This window comes from Trachurus trachurus, assembly GCF_905171665.1.
Source record: "Trachurus trachurus genome assembly, chromosome: 9".
Classification (NCBI taxonomy): domain Eukaryota; kingdom Metazoa; phylum Chordata; class Actinopteri; order Carangiformes; family Carangidae; genus Trachurus; species Trachurus trachurus.
The window spans coordinates 24,561,366-24,578,835 of record NC_139895.1 but is presented as its reverse complement, the minus strand read 5'-3'; the positions used below and the strand labels follow the sequence as shown (position 1 = coordinate 24,578,835).

The following is a 17,470-nucleotide window of genomic DNA, read 5'->3' as shown; positions in this document are numbered from 1 at the left end:
GCACACATGCACATGCACACACACAGATACACACCTTTGAAAAAAAAAAAAAACATACAGGGACTTTACAGTATCCAGACCCCTTACCTTTTTCACACTCTGTTGTTTTGTAGATTTTAATTAACATTCATGAGACAATTTTTTCTTATGAAACTTTTTATCTACCGTATACATAGACATCAGTAGTGACAGTGTGCACATGTTTTTTTTTTCTTCTAAATAGCACATTTATTAAAAAATCAAAAAGCTGAAATGTCTTATGGGGTCTCACAATTCACACTGCATGTCAGGGAATAAACCGAGCCATGGACTTCAGGGAACTCTCTGTAGACCTCTGCAATAAAATTGCGGTGAGGCACAGATCAGGGTAAGGGTATAAATCCATTTCTGAAGCTTTGAGTGTTCCCAGGAGTACAGTGGCCTCAATAATTGTGAAATGCAAGAAGTTTGGGACCACCAGGATTTGGCTGTCCAGCCAAAGTGAGAAACTGGACAAGAAGGGCCTTGGTGAGGGATGTGACCAAAAATTCAACAGTTACACTACCCTTACGGAGCTTCAGATGTCCTCTGTGGAGATGAACCGGTGGCGGACCATCTCAGCTGCATTCCATCAATCTTTTTGGTACAGCAATTTGATGGAAGCTACTTTGAGTAAAAGCCAAAAGCCAAATGGCATTTAAAGGAGGATTCTCTACTCTGATGGTCCTGAAAGAATATTTGCTCCAGAGAGCATGAGATGAGAATGGAGCCGAAGCTGCAATTGCTATCAAAGGGGTGCCAACTAAGTACTGAATCAAGAGTCAGTGATTGAGAGAGTTTCATGCTTAATTTCTAATTAATTTGAACCATTTGCAATTAAATCTACAACACAATAAAGTGGCCAAAAAATGACGAGTTCTGAACTCATGAAACATCGTTCTGGTGCTTGAAGTGTCATGACTTCCACTAACAGACACACGCCTTTGTCCTCCTCATGTTTTATTTCCCGCTCCGTCACCTTCGGTTTGGACTTGAAGCTTCAGATACAGAAGTGTTTGTTCTAACGCATAGAAAAAGGTGATGAGACGAAAAAAAAGAGAGCAAATAAGTGAGAAACACTGGTCCATGTTTTTCCCTAGATATATTCACTTTCAGGCACAAAATTTTCTTCACACGTCGGCATGATTGGCAAAAATGTACTAAACTCACTCCATGTAAAAACTAGTTTGTTAGACAGTCAAAATAAAAAACACCATTCCCAAAACAACTGCTTCCATCATCTTGTATTTGATGTACTCTTTTTCTAATAAATGCCTCAAAAAGTGGTGTGGTCTAAAAATAGTCTGTGGTGAGGCTAAAAATAGTTGCTTAGCTGGCGCTCCTCGCTGGGAGAGGGTAGAAGAATAGGCTTGGAATCTCTCTCTCTCTCTTTCACTCCCTCCCTTCCTTGTGCCTGCAACAGGGTGGGTGGGGGTTGTTTTTGAAACAGAGGAGTGAGTAAGCGAATTGTCAGGGTATTCATTCAGCCTCTGTCTCTCTCTATCTCTCTTTCCCTTTCCCCCTCTCTTTATGAAGATCAACCGTGAAGAGTTGCCCCCGGCGACCACATGCATAAGACCATCAGTGTTAGACCCTGCAGTGCCTATAAACATTTGATCCCTTGGATAAAGAAGTCTATATTAGTTTACTTGTTTTTCTCCCCTGACACATTGCCAAGCAGTTGCTTCCTGAATGGTTATTTTCAAACTTTTTTCGGGGAAAATACATTCCTGGCAAGTTCCACTGTTAATGTCAGTAAGACGGAGTATATTTTGATCAACAGGTCGGCCTATGATATAAGTGGCAAACAGTTAGAGGTGTCACCCTCACACGACCAAGATAGTCTCCTTTTACAGCTGAAAAGTGTCTGCTCTAAGTTTTAGGCTGGCACACTGGGACACATCTGTCTGCGGCGCCAGCCTTAGACATAAAGAGAGCAAGTTAACTGAGTTCATATTTTATAGACTATATGCCTCTTCCACTTTTAAAGACAGGCTAAAAACAAGATGACAGATAATGTATATGATCTACAGGCTCAGCATTTTATTCCACATCAAACGGCTGCTTACCCAGAAAAGCAGAACCTCAGACAAGAAACTAAGTAGCACTTGGATCTCTGTCAGAGGTGTTTTTTTTAAGGTCAGTATACTGAAGCGGAAGTCTGAGGTACTCACACAACAACAAAAGGAGGTTTTAAAAATAGACTGTTTGAAATGTGCCAATATGTGGTCCCTGTGGTGTGGAGCGGTGAAAAAGGCAGGCCACTTCTGAAGCCACGCTGCCAAAAGGCAATGCTTTTCCACTACACAGCCCAAAACAATTCATGCCAGCCATTAAGATGAAATGATGCCTTGTTCTTTGAAACTATTTGTGGAAAATTCAGAATAATGAAGATCTATTTTTATAGATGGCATTCCCTGCCCTGCCTGGAGCCCCCGCCCCAACCACCCCCCTCCTGGCCTCAGCCCCCTCCCCTCCCATGATTGCTGCTTTGGGCAGGGTGTGGAAACTCAAGGTCACAGTATAGAGGTCAACCGGCTGGTCATTGTTACTCAAGGCCTCCCTCAGGCTCCTTTTTCCTGCCGTGGCACCACGCGATAAGAGACAGAGAGACAAAAGACGATAAGTGACGATTTGTGCGGGGACAAAGAAGGAATAGAAGGTGGCTGGAGGGGGACTTGAAGTTTAACCCATTACCGCCCTTAGAGAACTGGAATCATTTAACCAAGGCTACACTGTTCCTGTGATGATAGCTTATATCTAATTGAAATATTATTGATAATGTCACAGTGCAACCACACAGTGACATGTGTGCAATTACATAAATAGCTTATGTAGCATTACATTGTATAAGGATGTAAGGATGTTTTCCACATACAATTCAGCCTTGGCAAATTGATTTTTACGTTGAGTCAAAAATATGAAAAGACACATTCCCATTGCTCTCATTTTAATAGAGTCAGATTATGCAACCGGAGTGTAGACGGGATAAAAGATGGGTAGGTTGGGGCCGCAGACATAAGTGCCCTCTTTATCCAGTTTTACTGAGCTGGCATTGTGTCTGATAATGTCTATCTGGGTAATTATACAGTGTAGTGACTAGTCTGAATGACCACTTTGTTCCCAGGGCTGGGATGCTGCTGTAGCAAACAGTGTTGGATTCTGACATGTGCTTAGTGTGTGTCTCTTCCATATGGGAAACACTGCACCATCTGGTATTGTGCTGTGTACTGGCTAGCTAAGACTGTGTGTCTGTGAGTGGGCTCTCGTCTGCAGTGGGCTCTTCTTAATGGTGATTTTAGCACATTTACCAGCACCATGCCACAGTTTGGAGAAATGTGGAGGCACCTTGTTGTGCACCCTCTAATTCCGCCCCTCTCACTTACTCTAACACTTTCCACTATTCTCTCTCTAGTTCGCACTCACTTTTTTTTAAATGTTTAGTCAGTCTAGTAATCTCTAGAGAGATAGTAATCGCACAGTAAGCCAGTGCGATTCCTGAACATATGACCACTTTGCACAAGGATGATTGATACCATGCGGCTGCTTTTGATTCCTGATTATAGTGCAGCAGGGCACCAGGAGTATGGGGCTTCAAAGCCACCAAATCACAGAAGGGTCATTGAAGCAATAGTTTTTCTAATGTTGCCTCAACCAGTGCATTGGGATGCACAGAGGATGAGTGGAAAAAAACAAAAAACAAACAATTAAAAAAAACAGGAAGGGACAGGCTGTGATTGGAGGTTCCATTCCTCAGATCGGTAACCTACAAAATTAGCCATCTTCCCCCCAAATGCTCACTCATACACATACACATTTGCACACACCGTGTAGCCGTCATCCATGGGCATGCCCCTCGACATGGTCCTGGCATGTTCAAACCACGCTTCATGAAACTGTGGCCTTCTTGCCTTTGGTCTGCCATCTGCTTCTAATAAGCTAAGCCAGCCTGATCTCTCTGATGTTCCCTCCACTCCGAACAGCAGAGAGAAAGAAAGAGTGAGTGAGAGCGACAGAAAGAGTGAGAGGGAGAAACAAAAAAACGAGAGCAAGTAAGAAAACAGGCAAAAAGGAATAGAAACAAGGAGAACAAGATCACATCTCAAACGTACTATTACCCCTGCAGCCAACGTAGTGAAGCCACCAATGTGCTTATTGTACAATGTGGCTGAGGGGGGCGGGGGGGCTAAATCCACAGCAGGTCCACTTTGTAATCACCTCCATCGTTGTCCTTGTGATGGGAAGGGACAATGTCTCTCCCTGCTGTCTCACCCCTATTGACACTTAGCCACATTGGTCCTGACCAATCTGCTCTAATGAAATCGAGTTGTCCTGTTGTCCCATGGGTTTCCAAACTTTACCTCCTTTTGTCACTTTCATCCCACAAAATTATCATGATCTAAATCTTAGGTTTGGAAGTTAGTATGAAGACCATTCGCTGTACCTCTGTGTGAATTTAAAAAAGGCTACTTAATTACCATAGCCTTTAGGTTTAAATGACATTTTCCCAAGGATTATTTGGGAGCCATTTTAAATTCCATGGTGATTCACTTTTAGGTTCTAAACCAGCTTCTGAAAAGTCTCTAATGCAAATTGTAAGTGCACCCTGTGGTCTTACCTAACCCAGAGAAATGCTCACACGTTGCAAAAGCAGGTCTGTAAACTTAATGTCTAAAATGGGTGTCTGTCAAAGTCAAAGTGAATCTGTCTGTCACATCTATAAAAAAAACAGAGGCCGAGACCCCACCAAAAAAGAAAAAACAAGTTGTTCATTCCACTGCTGTTTTATTATATTTTAACAACACAGCAAACATGATTAACCATAAGTGGCACAGTTATTAATGCTTTTATATTGTGCCTGTCTGTCAGCGACATGTTTTCCACTGAATGCTGAAATATACTGCAAAACCATAAACTGCTGAATTTATTGGGGGAAACTCTTGTGCTTTTGTACTATACTATCTTCTTTCATAAGTCTTGGTTTTGCTTACAATAGTGAGTGTATTCTGAAGACTATACAGTGTTGGCAAAAATATAAAAGGCCTATTATAAACTGCTTGTTTTTGTAGAGGGTTTTTGCACCAATGTTGTCAGCCACTGGGTTGAAGTCACTGAGAAACATTCACTGGCCTGTCTGTCGCCAATAGCCATAAACACAATATTGAATGTGTCATACCCTTCAGCCACTGCCAAGATAACTGCAGAGGGGAATGGTCAGCAATGAAACGCTTTCCAAACACAACCCATCAACTAGTCCAAGCCTATCAGAAATAAAGATGTTCCCATCAAGCCAACAATGTTTTGACTCGGCTTCTGTTGAGACGTGTAAGGATTGCAGAAAATGAGGGGAAGGGACAGAGGTAGGGAGACAGAGACAGACTGAGCACCAGACTGAGACAGAAAGATTGGGGCAGAAAGACAGATAGAGGGATAGAGAGGGTGAGCAGGGTGGCAGAATGCCGAGCAGACGGATCCTGGTATGGCAGGAGCTCTGGGCAGGCGTCAGCTGTCCCTAGCTGACCCCCCGCGGCCACCCAGAACTCACACCCAAACACCGCTCCACAGTTTTACTCAACAGCCACATGAAGTTATCACCCACACCCCAAACTATAAAATACGTCCTGCAATTTCTCTGCAATTAAAACATCAGAGAACCCAAAATATTCAACTCCAAGCCATATAGACAATGCAGCCATTGAGATAGCCTCTGACTATCTCCATCTAGCCCAGGGTTGCCTTACATGGCCTTGCTCAGTGTAGTCCTCTGTAGCCCAGTCCAGGCCAGCCTAGCTGAGGGTGCAGAGCTGAAGGGTACTGATGAGACGGGTGTCTAAGTATGTAGGACGCCGTGTCTATGCTGTGCCTGCTTCACACAGGCCCTGTGACAAGTCGAGTCATGAGGGAGCATCATGAAGAAGGAGTTTAATTAGGAGCAAGCCTCCAAAGGGGACACAGAGAAAGACACAGAGCCAAGCAAGCATACACAGCTTTTTTGCAGTTTTTTCTGTCGTCATACTTCTTCCTCCTCTTCTCACTAATATTTACTGTACTCATGTTCTGTGGCGTTGACTGTTCACACTGTAGTTTATAGCTTCATAGAATTTTTCAGTCTTATTCCACCTTCGCCATCAGTCTTAATACCTTGTTTCTCACTTTGTGGTGTGTCACATTTGATCATTTGCTCTGTCGTTTTGTTGTTTCTTTCTCTTTTTTTTATTTCAACATAAACTGCCTGAGTGTCTGATAAATTACAAAACAACTCATTAATTAATTAATTATGAAAAATGTCACTTCTGTAAACAGAGGCAATTAAATATCTATGAATTTAAATAATGCTGTTCGGAAAGTTTTCCTTAAATGCCAGCAGTCATTTTGTAGGAATAAAATGAGGATTTTTTTTAATTGGGCTGAAAATCCTATTTTTTTGAAAAAGTGAATCATTTTAATGTATGATAATTGAGGTGACTACTTTGTGCATACAATTCTTGGCACAAGTGAACAGCACCAAAGTGTTTTTGTTAAATCCTCATGCTATTATAGTATATTCCCCAAAGACTCTTCATATCTTTACTCTACTAATCATTTTGAAATATACAATGGGGCCAAAATGTCTGAGACCATTTTCCTGTTGGTCTCAGCACTGAACCCACTGTACATTTTTGATGTGTCTTATAATGTGATGATGTGACTGAAAAACAGACTCAAAACCTTGTTTGGAACAGCAGTTGATGACTCTATGTAACAGAGCTGTAAAAGCAATAACAAATTCAGGGCACAGATAAAGCAATGGGCAATTAGAGAAGGTGAAAATATATGGTATGACGAACACAGGGGGGTTTAGGGGTGTGGAGGTGGAGAGTGCAAGAGTTAGAGGGCCTTCTATGGCTCTATGAGTAAACCAGCAGATCTGATTGGTCGCTGGGTTGTGTGTCAGCCTTTGGCAACAGGTGTGATGTCTTTAAACAGGTGGGCATAACTGGGATGAGCGGCATAGTGCCCTTGTACCGCACCCTCAATGTGCTGAGCCCTGCTGGAAAGCTAAGCCTAGGCCACATGCTTCAAAGAAATATAACACCCATGCCCTGGCTCCCAGCAACCCATCAACACCCAATGTAACTATTGCCCAACCCCCCCTACCCCCCGACAGACCACGAGCTCAGTTGCCCCATATGGGTGTCACCTTTACCCCAGCCCCCTTTCCCCTGTCACAGCAGTACCTCAGTGCTATTCTTCCCAGAATGGAAGTGAATCTTTCATGCAGTCTGTCCTGGTGGTGGTAGGTGGTGAAAATCTGTGCAAGTAGAAGTAGTTCTTTGTTTTTTCTTGCATGTATTCTCATGCAAACCAAAAAAAAGAAAAAGAAAAAGGCCAACAGTTCAGCTCTTGTCAGTTCAATATGAAGCATCGCCAAGGCCAGAATGAATCTACACAAAAGAAATACCAGATATTTTACATCTCATGCCTTTGCCAAAAAAGACAGCATGCTAAACCCCTTTGTTCTTTTGACTCATCCACCTCAGAAAGAGCAAGAGAGCCTGATTCACTGTAGGTCTGTTAGAAGTCAGATCTCCTGCATCGCCGTGGTTGATTTGTTTGGTGTGATTTCCTGAAGACTGTCAAAAAGATGTGAGAGATGCTTTCAAATTCAGAATTCCAGATTTCCACTCTGGAGGCCAAGTGAGGATTCAGAAAAAGAAGAGGAGAGCCAGCAAATGTTGACACGCTTACAGTAGCTGCCTCGCCACGAGACGCCTCAGGAATCAAACAGTTATCACACACACAAAGGAAGCCCTCTAAGTTCACTAAAACCACACTCAAAACAGGCCTTTGTTGTGCTGACATGAGAGATGACTGGATTGTTATTTGTTTTCTAAGCAGGCAGATCGCTCCCTGTCACTTCTGCTGCTGGTTGTGATGGAGTAGCTAGCACTCGTATCTCTTCAGTGAGTGAGTACTGACGGAGACAAACAAATGAGAGGAAGAAGTTCACTGAGATTAACTTATCTTAGCATCTATCTTCCTCCTTTCTCCTGCTCGGTCTCTCTTTCTTTTTTTTTCTTCTTCTTGACGCTAACACCCACTCTCACACACCCACACATGCACACACAAACACAGATTCATTCCCCTCTTTCCCCTCCTACACACACACACGCACACACACACACACACCCAAGAAGACACTTACACACACTACAACATATACAGAAGGAGAGAGCGAGAGACACACACACACACTTGATCAGCATCAAATACAGGGTGTGCTAAAGTAAATTTAATTACGTCTGTCTGATATGGAGCTTCAGATGAAAGTAGGAGAGCGCAGTGTGAAGCGACGACTGCACAGACAGGAGCAGGCCCGTGATATTCCTCCTGTAGACTAATCTCCCTTTATTAAAGCCAGGAGGAGAGAGGGAGGGAGGAGGAGGGGGAGTGAAAGGGGTGTAGAGAGGAGTAAGGAGGAGGAGGAGGAGGAGGAGGGGGGGGGGGTACCTTTGATGAGATCTCTAACTGTCAGCTACTGTACTTTTCTTCTCTCCCGCTCTGTCTTTGTCTCTCACTTTACGAGGCAAATGAACACAGCACAGCATCGGTACTTGCCTACTTGCTCAAGCAAACATACCCTCGTGCTATCACACACAGTAATGTGCTCTGAAACTTATCCCTGTTGTTATGGTTGTCAACAATATCTAAAAAAGGATGGAGGCAACGCTCTCTCTCTCCTCTCTCTCTCTTTCTCATGCGCTCTCTTTGTCTGTGTCTCTCTTCCACTCAAAGGGAGTGGTGAGCAAGCGGAGAGTGTGCTTTTTCTGCCTGTCTGCTGTTTTCTGGCCACTCTAATGGGGGCAGGTGGCCATCAGGTGGCCAAAACAGAAACTGCCACATTTAAATACCACAGCCATGAACTCAAGCGCCTCCACAGTATTTTAATTCTATTTCACAATGCAGTGATGATTATGGTTATAAAATGTGTTTTACTTTTATGACTTTTTCCCCTTTCCTGTGTAGTCATGAGGTTTCAAGGTCCCGTGATTTGTCATTTGGTCAAGAGTTTGATCATTTGTTATGTCTCGTTATTGGATGCAATTGAATCCTCTGTGTCATCTTGAATGTTTAGCTGCATGTTTAATTGTTCACAGGGCAGCCACTGTGTCCTCGTGTCACCCCACGTTGTTGGAGGTTAGAATGAAGCCTGTCAAAATGAATCATTGAAAAGGTTAAAGATCTTAGGTTGAACAATTTCTCAGAAACAGACCCACTATTTTCATTGGGAAAAAGTACTCTTCTTTTGAAATGAATGGACATACATTAATTCTATACAAAGTTTTTCAAACTACCTTTAATTGGACTTGTCTTTTGTCAGGTTCAGCTCTAAAAAGGTACCTCCGCATTACCATTTGTCCCTCCAAAGCTGTTCACCTGGGTCATTGTTCCCAACCCCAAAACCCTTCAACAATTTTGTGCAACTGCTCTGTTTGCAGACATTGAGAAAGAAGGGCCTAAATGGCTGTGACAGCCCAGACCCCGACGCAGACGACTCGGTCGGCCACAGCCCCGAGTCAGAGGACAAGTACAGGAAAATAAACGAGGACATTGATCTGATGATCAGCAGACAGAGACTGTGTGTAAGTACCTCTCATTGGAACCTTCCTCTCACCTTTCTTTCCTCTCTTTCCCTGTCCTCCCCTTTCCTGTGTTTTCTGTCACTTTGTCTATGTCTACTTGTGTTCGTGTATGGTGTTCGTCCCGTGTTCCTACCACCCATCTCCCTGTCCCTTCATTTGTGTCTCCTTCCGACCGTCTCCGTATGGTTGTGGGACCTGGCAGGCATTAAGCAAGAAGGAGAACAAAGGCGGCGAGAGCCCGGAGCTCGAGTCTGCTCTCATCCTCACCCCACGCACTGAGGAGAAATACAAACAGATAAACGAGGAGTTTGATCACATGATAAAAACTCATAAGATACCTGTAAGTACTGGGTTGACGCTACGCCCGCATCCTCAGCAGGCTAACAAAATGCTGACTGGCCAGTAACTGTTGAGCTAACCCAGCTAACCACCATTGTTTGCCATTAGACTAAATACACAAAGTGAGACTGAGAATAAAACTATAGTAAGATTATACTGTATACTTACAATGAAACAAATTACAGTTCTTTGATGTTTCTTGATTACAGTTGAGGAGCGGTCCTCTAATTTGACATAACAAGCAGGCTTTTTTTTGCCAGAGTAATTGCAGACTTTCTCTCATGACAAATTTTAACCTTACTGGGTTCCCACCTTGAACCTGTTACCCATAATGCCTTGCCTGGCTCCCAAGGGAGGTGTGGTCTGCATGTGCTTTTCCTTTTCCTGCCCAAAAACACAGCGCGCAGTCACCCGCAACAACAAGGACAGACACTGTGGCTATGAAACATCAGCAGACATTCACAAACTCTCAAGCATATCTCCATGGCTCATCAAAGTCTATTATCACTCCTTTTTTGTGAAAAAACTGAGTGTGAAGATTTTCAGTGGGCCAAACAGCATCTTTAAAGACATCTTTGTTAGTGGACGCAGATCTGTCTCGGCAGCTGCTCTATTTATTATATAAAGTGTTAATTTTTCTTGAGGGTTGACGCTATAGACTGCTGCTAGAATGCCCTTCATTCAGAGAGCAGCATATTGGAATGGTTAGTGCTCCGGCCTTACAGAAAAGGCATAACTCCACAGTAGATAATTCAGAAAGAACAGTAGTGTCTAAGCCGCATGGAGCAAGGGGAGATGTGGTTAGAAGCAAGGCAGGGGTTGGTGAGCTGGGGCACTGTGGTGGGGTGGGGTGGGTTTGGGATTGGAGTTGAGTGGGGATGGGGGGGAGGCGGAGCTGGGCAGGGTGGGGGCACTCTGCACACAACAAGTGGCAGTTCGGCGTGTGGTCAGGGTGGCTGCCAAGCACTGAGCCTCTGGATTGCAGGGGACTGTTGAGGGGACTGTGGGGAGAGGCGGAGGAGGAAGATGAGTGAAAACAGGAAGGATGGCACCAGTTAAAGGACAGCTCACAGACGGGGCCCTTACACCCAACGATGGGTTGTGTGTACACAAAAATGTGCACCCACAGACAGCTCTACCACTCTTAGAAAACACGACACAGAGAAGTCATGAGGTATAAAAACTCCGACATTGGAATCCAAGATGGAAGAAATTACTCAAAGTCTTCAAAAAAGAAAAGAAAAAACAGAAACAGCCCCTTACTGGTTTTAAAAGAAAGCATCCATAGCTTTTGGCTGGCCCACTCCTGCATAAGTTACAGTAAAAGTGAAACGTGCAGAGGCCCACAATGAAATATGGTTAAAGTAACCAGCTTTGTTCTTTGAAATAATATTTGGCCTGCAAAAGGAACATTAGCTAAAGGGAGAAAATTGAAGAAGACCAAGTAGTGCTAAGGCACATATCCCACTTCCATCTAAGCCGTGCTGATGACGCCTCTGATGCCCTCCCTCCATTGCTCTGAGACACATGGCAGTAATTTAGACCCTATTTTCTACTTCCTAAAGCTAACATGCAGGATCAACCACTTCCAGGGCACTCCCAAGGTTAAGCCTCTCTGCCAAGTGACACAATAAACATGACAAACTAGACGCCTGGGGCCGCCAAGATACCTCTACTCATGTTCCTGATGAGACTGCTGACTGATCTGATTCTACCACTTAAAAACACTTTGCATTAGCTCCATGTGACAGAAAAATAAATTATTCCTAATTACATTCCGTTATCCAGTCTTGAAGCTACTTCTTCAAGAAATACTGCTGACTTTTTTTTAGCGAGGTGAAGACAGACTGAATTATCTTTAGCTCTTTTCGAACAGTGGGATGTCATTGGCTTTATTCCCAGTAAACCACAGCCTTCTTATTTCTTTAATGTAATATACCAGGAATGTATTTCAGGGAACATAAATGCGGTTATCGCAGCACAAAACTCCCTCAGGTCAGCCATTTGCTTTCGTGACAAATGTCACAACATGTCAGGGGGGGAGATCTGTGTCCTTCACACAAATATTAGAGTAACCTGCAGATGCTACATCAAGTTGGGATGACAAGGTATTAGCAGCTCATTTATCATCCTGGAATAAATTTCAGTGACTCTTGAGAGGGGTTTCTAGTCACACACCCTTTTGTTTTTGTGCAGTGCTCCCTTTCACCATCCTCCATACTGTCTTGTATTTTTAGTCATTGTTCTAAGAAGTTGTTCTCGTCAACTTTGCATGACTGTCTATTGTCCATTTGTCCTTTTGAACTTGGCTGTCTCTGTCTTTTGTTTTGTGCGCAACTCCTTTTGCAGTAACTCTGTAGATCGTCAAAGGATTTTCCATTCCTTTGAGTTTCTGGAGGGTTTCTAATTTGTCATGTATCTTGCTCTTTCTGTTTCCATTCCTTCACACGAGGGCCTTGTTTCATTTTGTTCACTCACTGCTGTAATCTGTGTCTTTAATCTAATCAAATCTATGTCTTTTTCCTCCCTCTCTCTCTCTCAGCAGGCCGTGCCCCCTTCAAACTACGACATGCCCGTGTCCATTCCCGTTAGCAACCAGAACAATCTCATTTACAGCCATCCTGGTGGTTCCCTAGGCAACCACAACCTGTTGCCCCTGGCACACCATGGCCTACAGAGAAACAGCATGTCTCCCGGAGTCACACACAGACCCCCCAGTGCAGGTAATGCAGGTAGAGCCTCACTTGCACTCATGCATCCATGTACATGCTGTTATGCCATCTGTCTATCTTCTCAGCTGTGTCTGTTGTGCTAACAGACAAACACATCAAATGTTCAATTTATTTTATGACAGCTACTCTCATTAAACACACTAAAGTCACTCCCCTCCCCCAGTGTATATTCTCACATACTGCTAGCTCAGTATTTTGCTAAAAGTAAAGTCGATGATTTAATACCATATTAAATCCCAGCCCGCAGTCTCGTTGATTTAGCGTGAAGTTCTACACATGGGACGTCTGACCCTATGTATAGGCATTGAGTTGCTGGTGACATAAGCAAATTAGGCCTGTTGGTTTGTTATTGTTGTCCAAAGTCCTTTTTCTGTCCCTCTGGTCTTAAGGCTGCTGCCCACACCCTTACCCTGTCATTACAACTGGATGCTAGAAGCGCCAGCATAAACTAAATATGAGTTTTGGCCATCGCAGCATCCACACCAAACCGCACACGTTCTGGACCCTCCCACTCTTCCACCTCACATAGCTTAAAAATAATAATGTGTGATTTTTCTTGGACGGCAGCATAATGTATCCACTCGCACTGTCCAGTAGCTGAAAGTGTTAAGGTTTGAGTGGGAAGCAGTATATCGGTACACATATGATGCACCGACACACAAACACACGCACACACACACTTGCTGGATTGTGATTAAATTGAGTTAGTTTCTGAAAGGTCAGCAAGGTAAGAGACAGGAGGCACAGTGGATGTAACGTGGGTGTCTATCTTCTAATGGTTTTCTCTCTCTTGCTCTCGTCTCCCTTTCATCTTTCAGGTGGCCTCATGGGTGCTGACCTCACCACTGGCGCAGGCACCAGTGCTGGTAAGAATGGCCTCCTCTTTTCACACACAGTTGTCTGCTTACATACACACACACACATACACACACATACACACACACACACATACAGGGCACCCACTCACCCACTCGGGGCCATAAAATGCATGACTAATAGTAACCCAAACCCAAATGGAGATTTTGTCCATGATGTGTTGATGTTAGTGGTCGTGGAGTTCATCTGGGAATGTTTGTGCAGTGCTGGGGCTGTGAAACATCCTGCCTGCATTCAACTGTAAAACGCTAGAACAAGTGTGTGTGTGTGTGTGTCTGTGTGTGTATGTGTGTGTGAGCAGTGTACTGGAGCACGAGATTGACTGACAGGTAATCGCTGGACTTTTCAAATTACAGATCCTTTTTTTCTGTTGCCCCATATGTTAGGCCATTTCTTAATTTTGGTTTTGGGTGTAAATCCAATATGACAACACCCATGCCTCATATTTAGAGCAACATGTTTTGCCAAAGTTCCTACAAAGTAATTACCATCATATGTCTGCAACCAAATTAATTCAGCGTTTAGAGTGGCTCACCATGATCCCGTGGAGAGAGGAGCGAGTCGTCTTTGAGGAACATGTGTAAGGAATCTTATGTGTTAGCTTCTGTGTGTCAATGGGTTTATCCCTGAGGACATGTCAAGCCCGCAAGTTTATGGCTAAGAGACTCCCATTTAAAGGGTTAAATTTTACAGCCTTGACATACAGTGCAAAGTGTAAAAATGGAGAATAAGAGGGGGGGTCAGTGGGGCACAGCTGGGCAGCCTTGTCTGGCCCCTAGGGCTCCATCACAAGGGGTCAATGCTTGGTTTCTCTGTCTGGTCACTCATCATGCACACACACATACGCACACACACAACAGGACGGTTTGTTGTGGCGTGTGTTCTGTCGACGGCGTGCTGCAGAGCATGATTCAAATGTAGCCTTTGTGTCACCGCGCCGAAGGAACAGAGGCACTCTGTGAGAGCTGCGCGTCGCTCAGCAGCAGCGAAAAACACGACATTGAGAGAGAGTCATGTGGGAGCAAAAAGATTCCATTCAAAGCTCTCTTAAATCTCATCTAGGGGGGGAGAGAAAGAGTGTGTGCATGGGGGAGGAGGGGGGGGAACCCCAGTGATGAATATCCACTGATGGTGGAAGCATGTGTGCAAAAGGAGAAACAGTGGGGGAACACAGATGGAAGTGTTCTGTGAACTTGGTCAGCCATTTTAATGATGTTCCTCTAAGTGACTCAGTGTGAGGTGGCCCAGCCACTGTGGCACCACAAGGACTGTTCTAATGTTCCTCTGCTCCTTACCGTATATTTTGATAAGCTGATTGTACAATAGCTGTCTGGCCTGTGTGCATGAGTGTCATAAGTGCCGTGGCCAAAGTGAAATGAGGGGTGGGGGTGGCTTGTGTGTGTGCGTGTACTATGTCTTTGAATGTGTGCGCACATATGCGTTTCAGACATAAACACACCTCCTTTGTGTCTTAGATGTCATGGTTCCACTGTCTGTGAAGAGAGAAAATGACAGCTTTTAAAGCCCAACTCACTTGGGATTAGCATTACCTGGAGTCCTCCTGTTGTTCAGAAGGATTCCTGTAACAATCTGCCATGTCCCCAGTCTGTGAAATTATAGGGCGTTTTCACACCTGCAGTTGTTCCGATTCAGCAACTAAACCGATACAACTGTTGCGTTCTTTTTTCTGGGCCGTTTGTGTTCACATTGCATGATTCTAAAGCGGTACAGCGCTTTGCGCTGTGGAACAGCGCCGTAGCAACGGCCCTAACAACACCCCATCAGCTGATCAGCAACAATGGCAACAATGAACCGCGGGCTGACTTGCAGTAGTGAGGAGGTTCAATTTCGTATTAATATTTGGGCAGACGAGTATTTAGTTGAAGTTCAATTAAAAAAAAAATGCCCAAGCTGACTGGTTTATGGCTGGGGCGAGACCTTGAAGTGTGCCTATAATGTGCTATAGCTATAAATGTAGTCTAATAGGCTACATTATTATTTATTATTATTATTAGCTAGTGACCAAGCGTGCTGTCCGCTGTCTCAGTGCTGACACGTGAATGAATGACAGAGCGTGTCACTGCCCGTGAGAGAGAGAGAGAGAGAGAGAGAGAGAGAGAGAGAGAGAGAGAGAGAGAGAGAGAGAGAGAGAGAGAGAGACAGGGAGAGGGGTGGTCAGGTTGTGTTGTTGGTCAAGCTGTGTTTTCAGTTTCAGGTGTCATAGTTATGTCAGATGAATTGTCCTCTAACACAGCCATTCTCAACCTTGGGGTCCCTCCCGACCCCAGTTGATGTGACTGGAGGGGACGAATGAACGACATGTTTCTTGGCATGCATTGCTGACCTGGGCATTGTTTCTTAATAAATTAGAAAAACTTTTCTTGTCATTCCCCTTTTCCGTGCATGGTTGATTGTCTTGCATCCACGCTCCACTCGCTCCTGCGCCGACAGGTCCCCGCATGTCACATAAACCAGTCCGGGTGTGTGGACACCGCATCAACTCGCCACCCGCATCTATTTAAACTCCGTCACTTTGTTTTGTTCTTTTGCCCTGATGAAAACCTCCAGGTCGGAATATTGGCCATGGAGACAAAACTACAGCAGCCAATTATTTTTTTCAGTGCAGGGATCAAGAACTAAAAAGGCAAAAAAAAAAACCCCACCGCGGACAGCGCTGCGCTTTATTCATCATGCGTTCACACCGGCGTGTGTGTGTTTGTGTGTTGGGGCGGGGGGGGGGGACAGCAGTGCATGTGAAATTGGGGGTCGCGACTCAAAAAGGTTGAGAACCACTGCTCTAACACACCCTACAGTTTGACTCTTTTTTTCTTCTAGTAAACGGGCACCGTAGCATGACTAGTTATAGGGGCTGTTTGCGGAGCTCTGCCCGGTGCTGATCGCCGCGGGTCAGCTTGGAAAGGCTGGTGGACTCATGGCTAGAGTTTGCGTCTTTCTTTTCTTTTGGCCACCGGCTTTCCTGTTTTGTGTACATTATGAAAAGGCCAAGACGACACGCTGCTGATGCTCCATTATGTTTTTGGGGCAGTTGTATGGTCCTCCTCCTCCGGTTGCCAGGTAACCAGTCAATTTGTTCCGATACATGTGTCGGTTGCGTTCTCACTACAAACGAACCGCTCCAGGGCTCGGATGGAAACGAGCCGAGACCACCTCTCCCAAGCGATCTCGGCTCGTTTGTTTTGTTCCGCATCGAGCGCGATTGCTGTGTTCACATCTGATCAAACGAACCGATATATGACGTAAACGCTCCCTGTTTCGGAACAAATGGTCAGGTGTGAAAACGCCCTCTCGAAATTTGAATTTAGTGTAATTTGGTGTCTCATTGAATTGTCTCAGTCATGTGTGTATATATGTCCTGTTATATAGATCCAATTTTTCATTTCTTTCCATTTAAAATGCCAACAGTAATGAAAGTAATACTGGTTGGACATAATTTGTAGAGCAAATTCTGAGGGCTCATGTAAGTGCTGTGACGTCCTGACGTTCTTTAATGTGAACTCTGTAAGTGATCATCTCTCAGAGAGGATTTCACATGTGAGCCTGTTCTTTTTTTTCTTTTTTTTTTTACTTGTTTTATACTCATTGCGCCAATCAAGAAGTTTCAATCTGAACAAAAACATCTAAAAATTTTGAAGGGGAACAAGACAGGGTCCATTTATGTCGTTAGTTCCCTAGCAACAGTGTTTTCATGACTTTAACTCTACTTGATTTCCCGTGTTGAAAATACCAACTTAAGAGTTCCCTTTCTTTGCAGCATTAGCATGAAGATGTGCCATAGAAGGTTCAATCATTTCTGGAGATAATTCCTGTAAATATGATTGAAACACAGATTTTTGTATATCATGTACAAATATAATGGTCCAC

The 17,470-nt window shown here is 44.2% G+C and overlaps 1 protein-coding gene across 10 annotated transcripts in view; it reads left to right on the top strand.

Annotated features, from left to right (window-relative positions):
* mef2cb (myocyte enhancer factor 2cb) overlaps positions 1–17,470 on the top strand; it is a 73,485-nt gene that overhangs the window by 48,153 nt on the left and 7,862 nt on the right. For 2 of the 10 annotated variants that reach the window (XM_083979409.1, XM_083979411.1), the window contains 3 exons: positions 9,498–9,641; positions 12,523–12,712; positions 13,531–13,578. In XM_083979409.1, the coding sequence (XP_083835535.1) occupies positions 9,498–9,641; positions 12,523–12,712; positions 13,531–13,578 (382 nt within the window). Of the gene's footprint in view, positions 1–9,497; positions 9,642–9,843; positions 9,982–12,522; positions 12,713–13,530; positions 13,579–17,470 lie in introns of all 10 variants that reach the window. The other 8 variants (XM_083979410.1, XM_083979418.1, XM_083979414.1 and 5 more) reach the window with 8 other exon arrangements.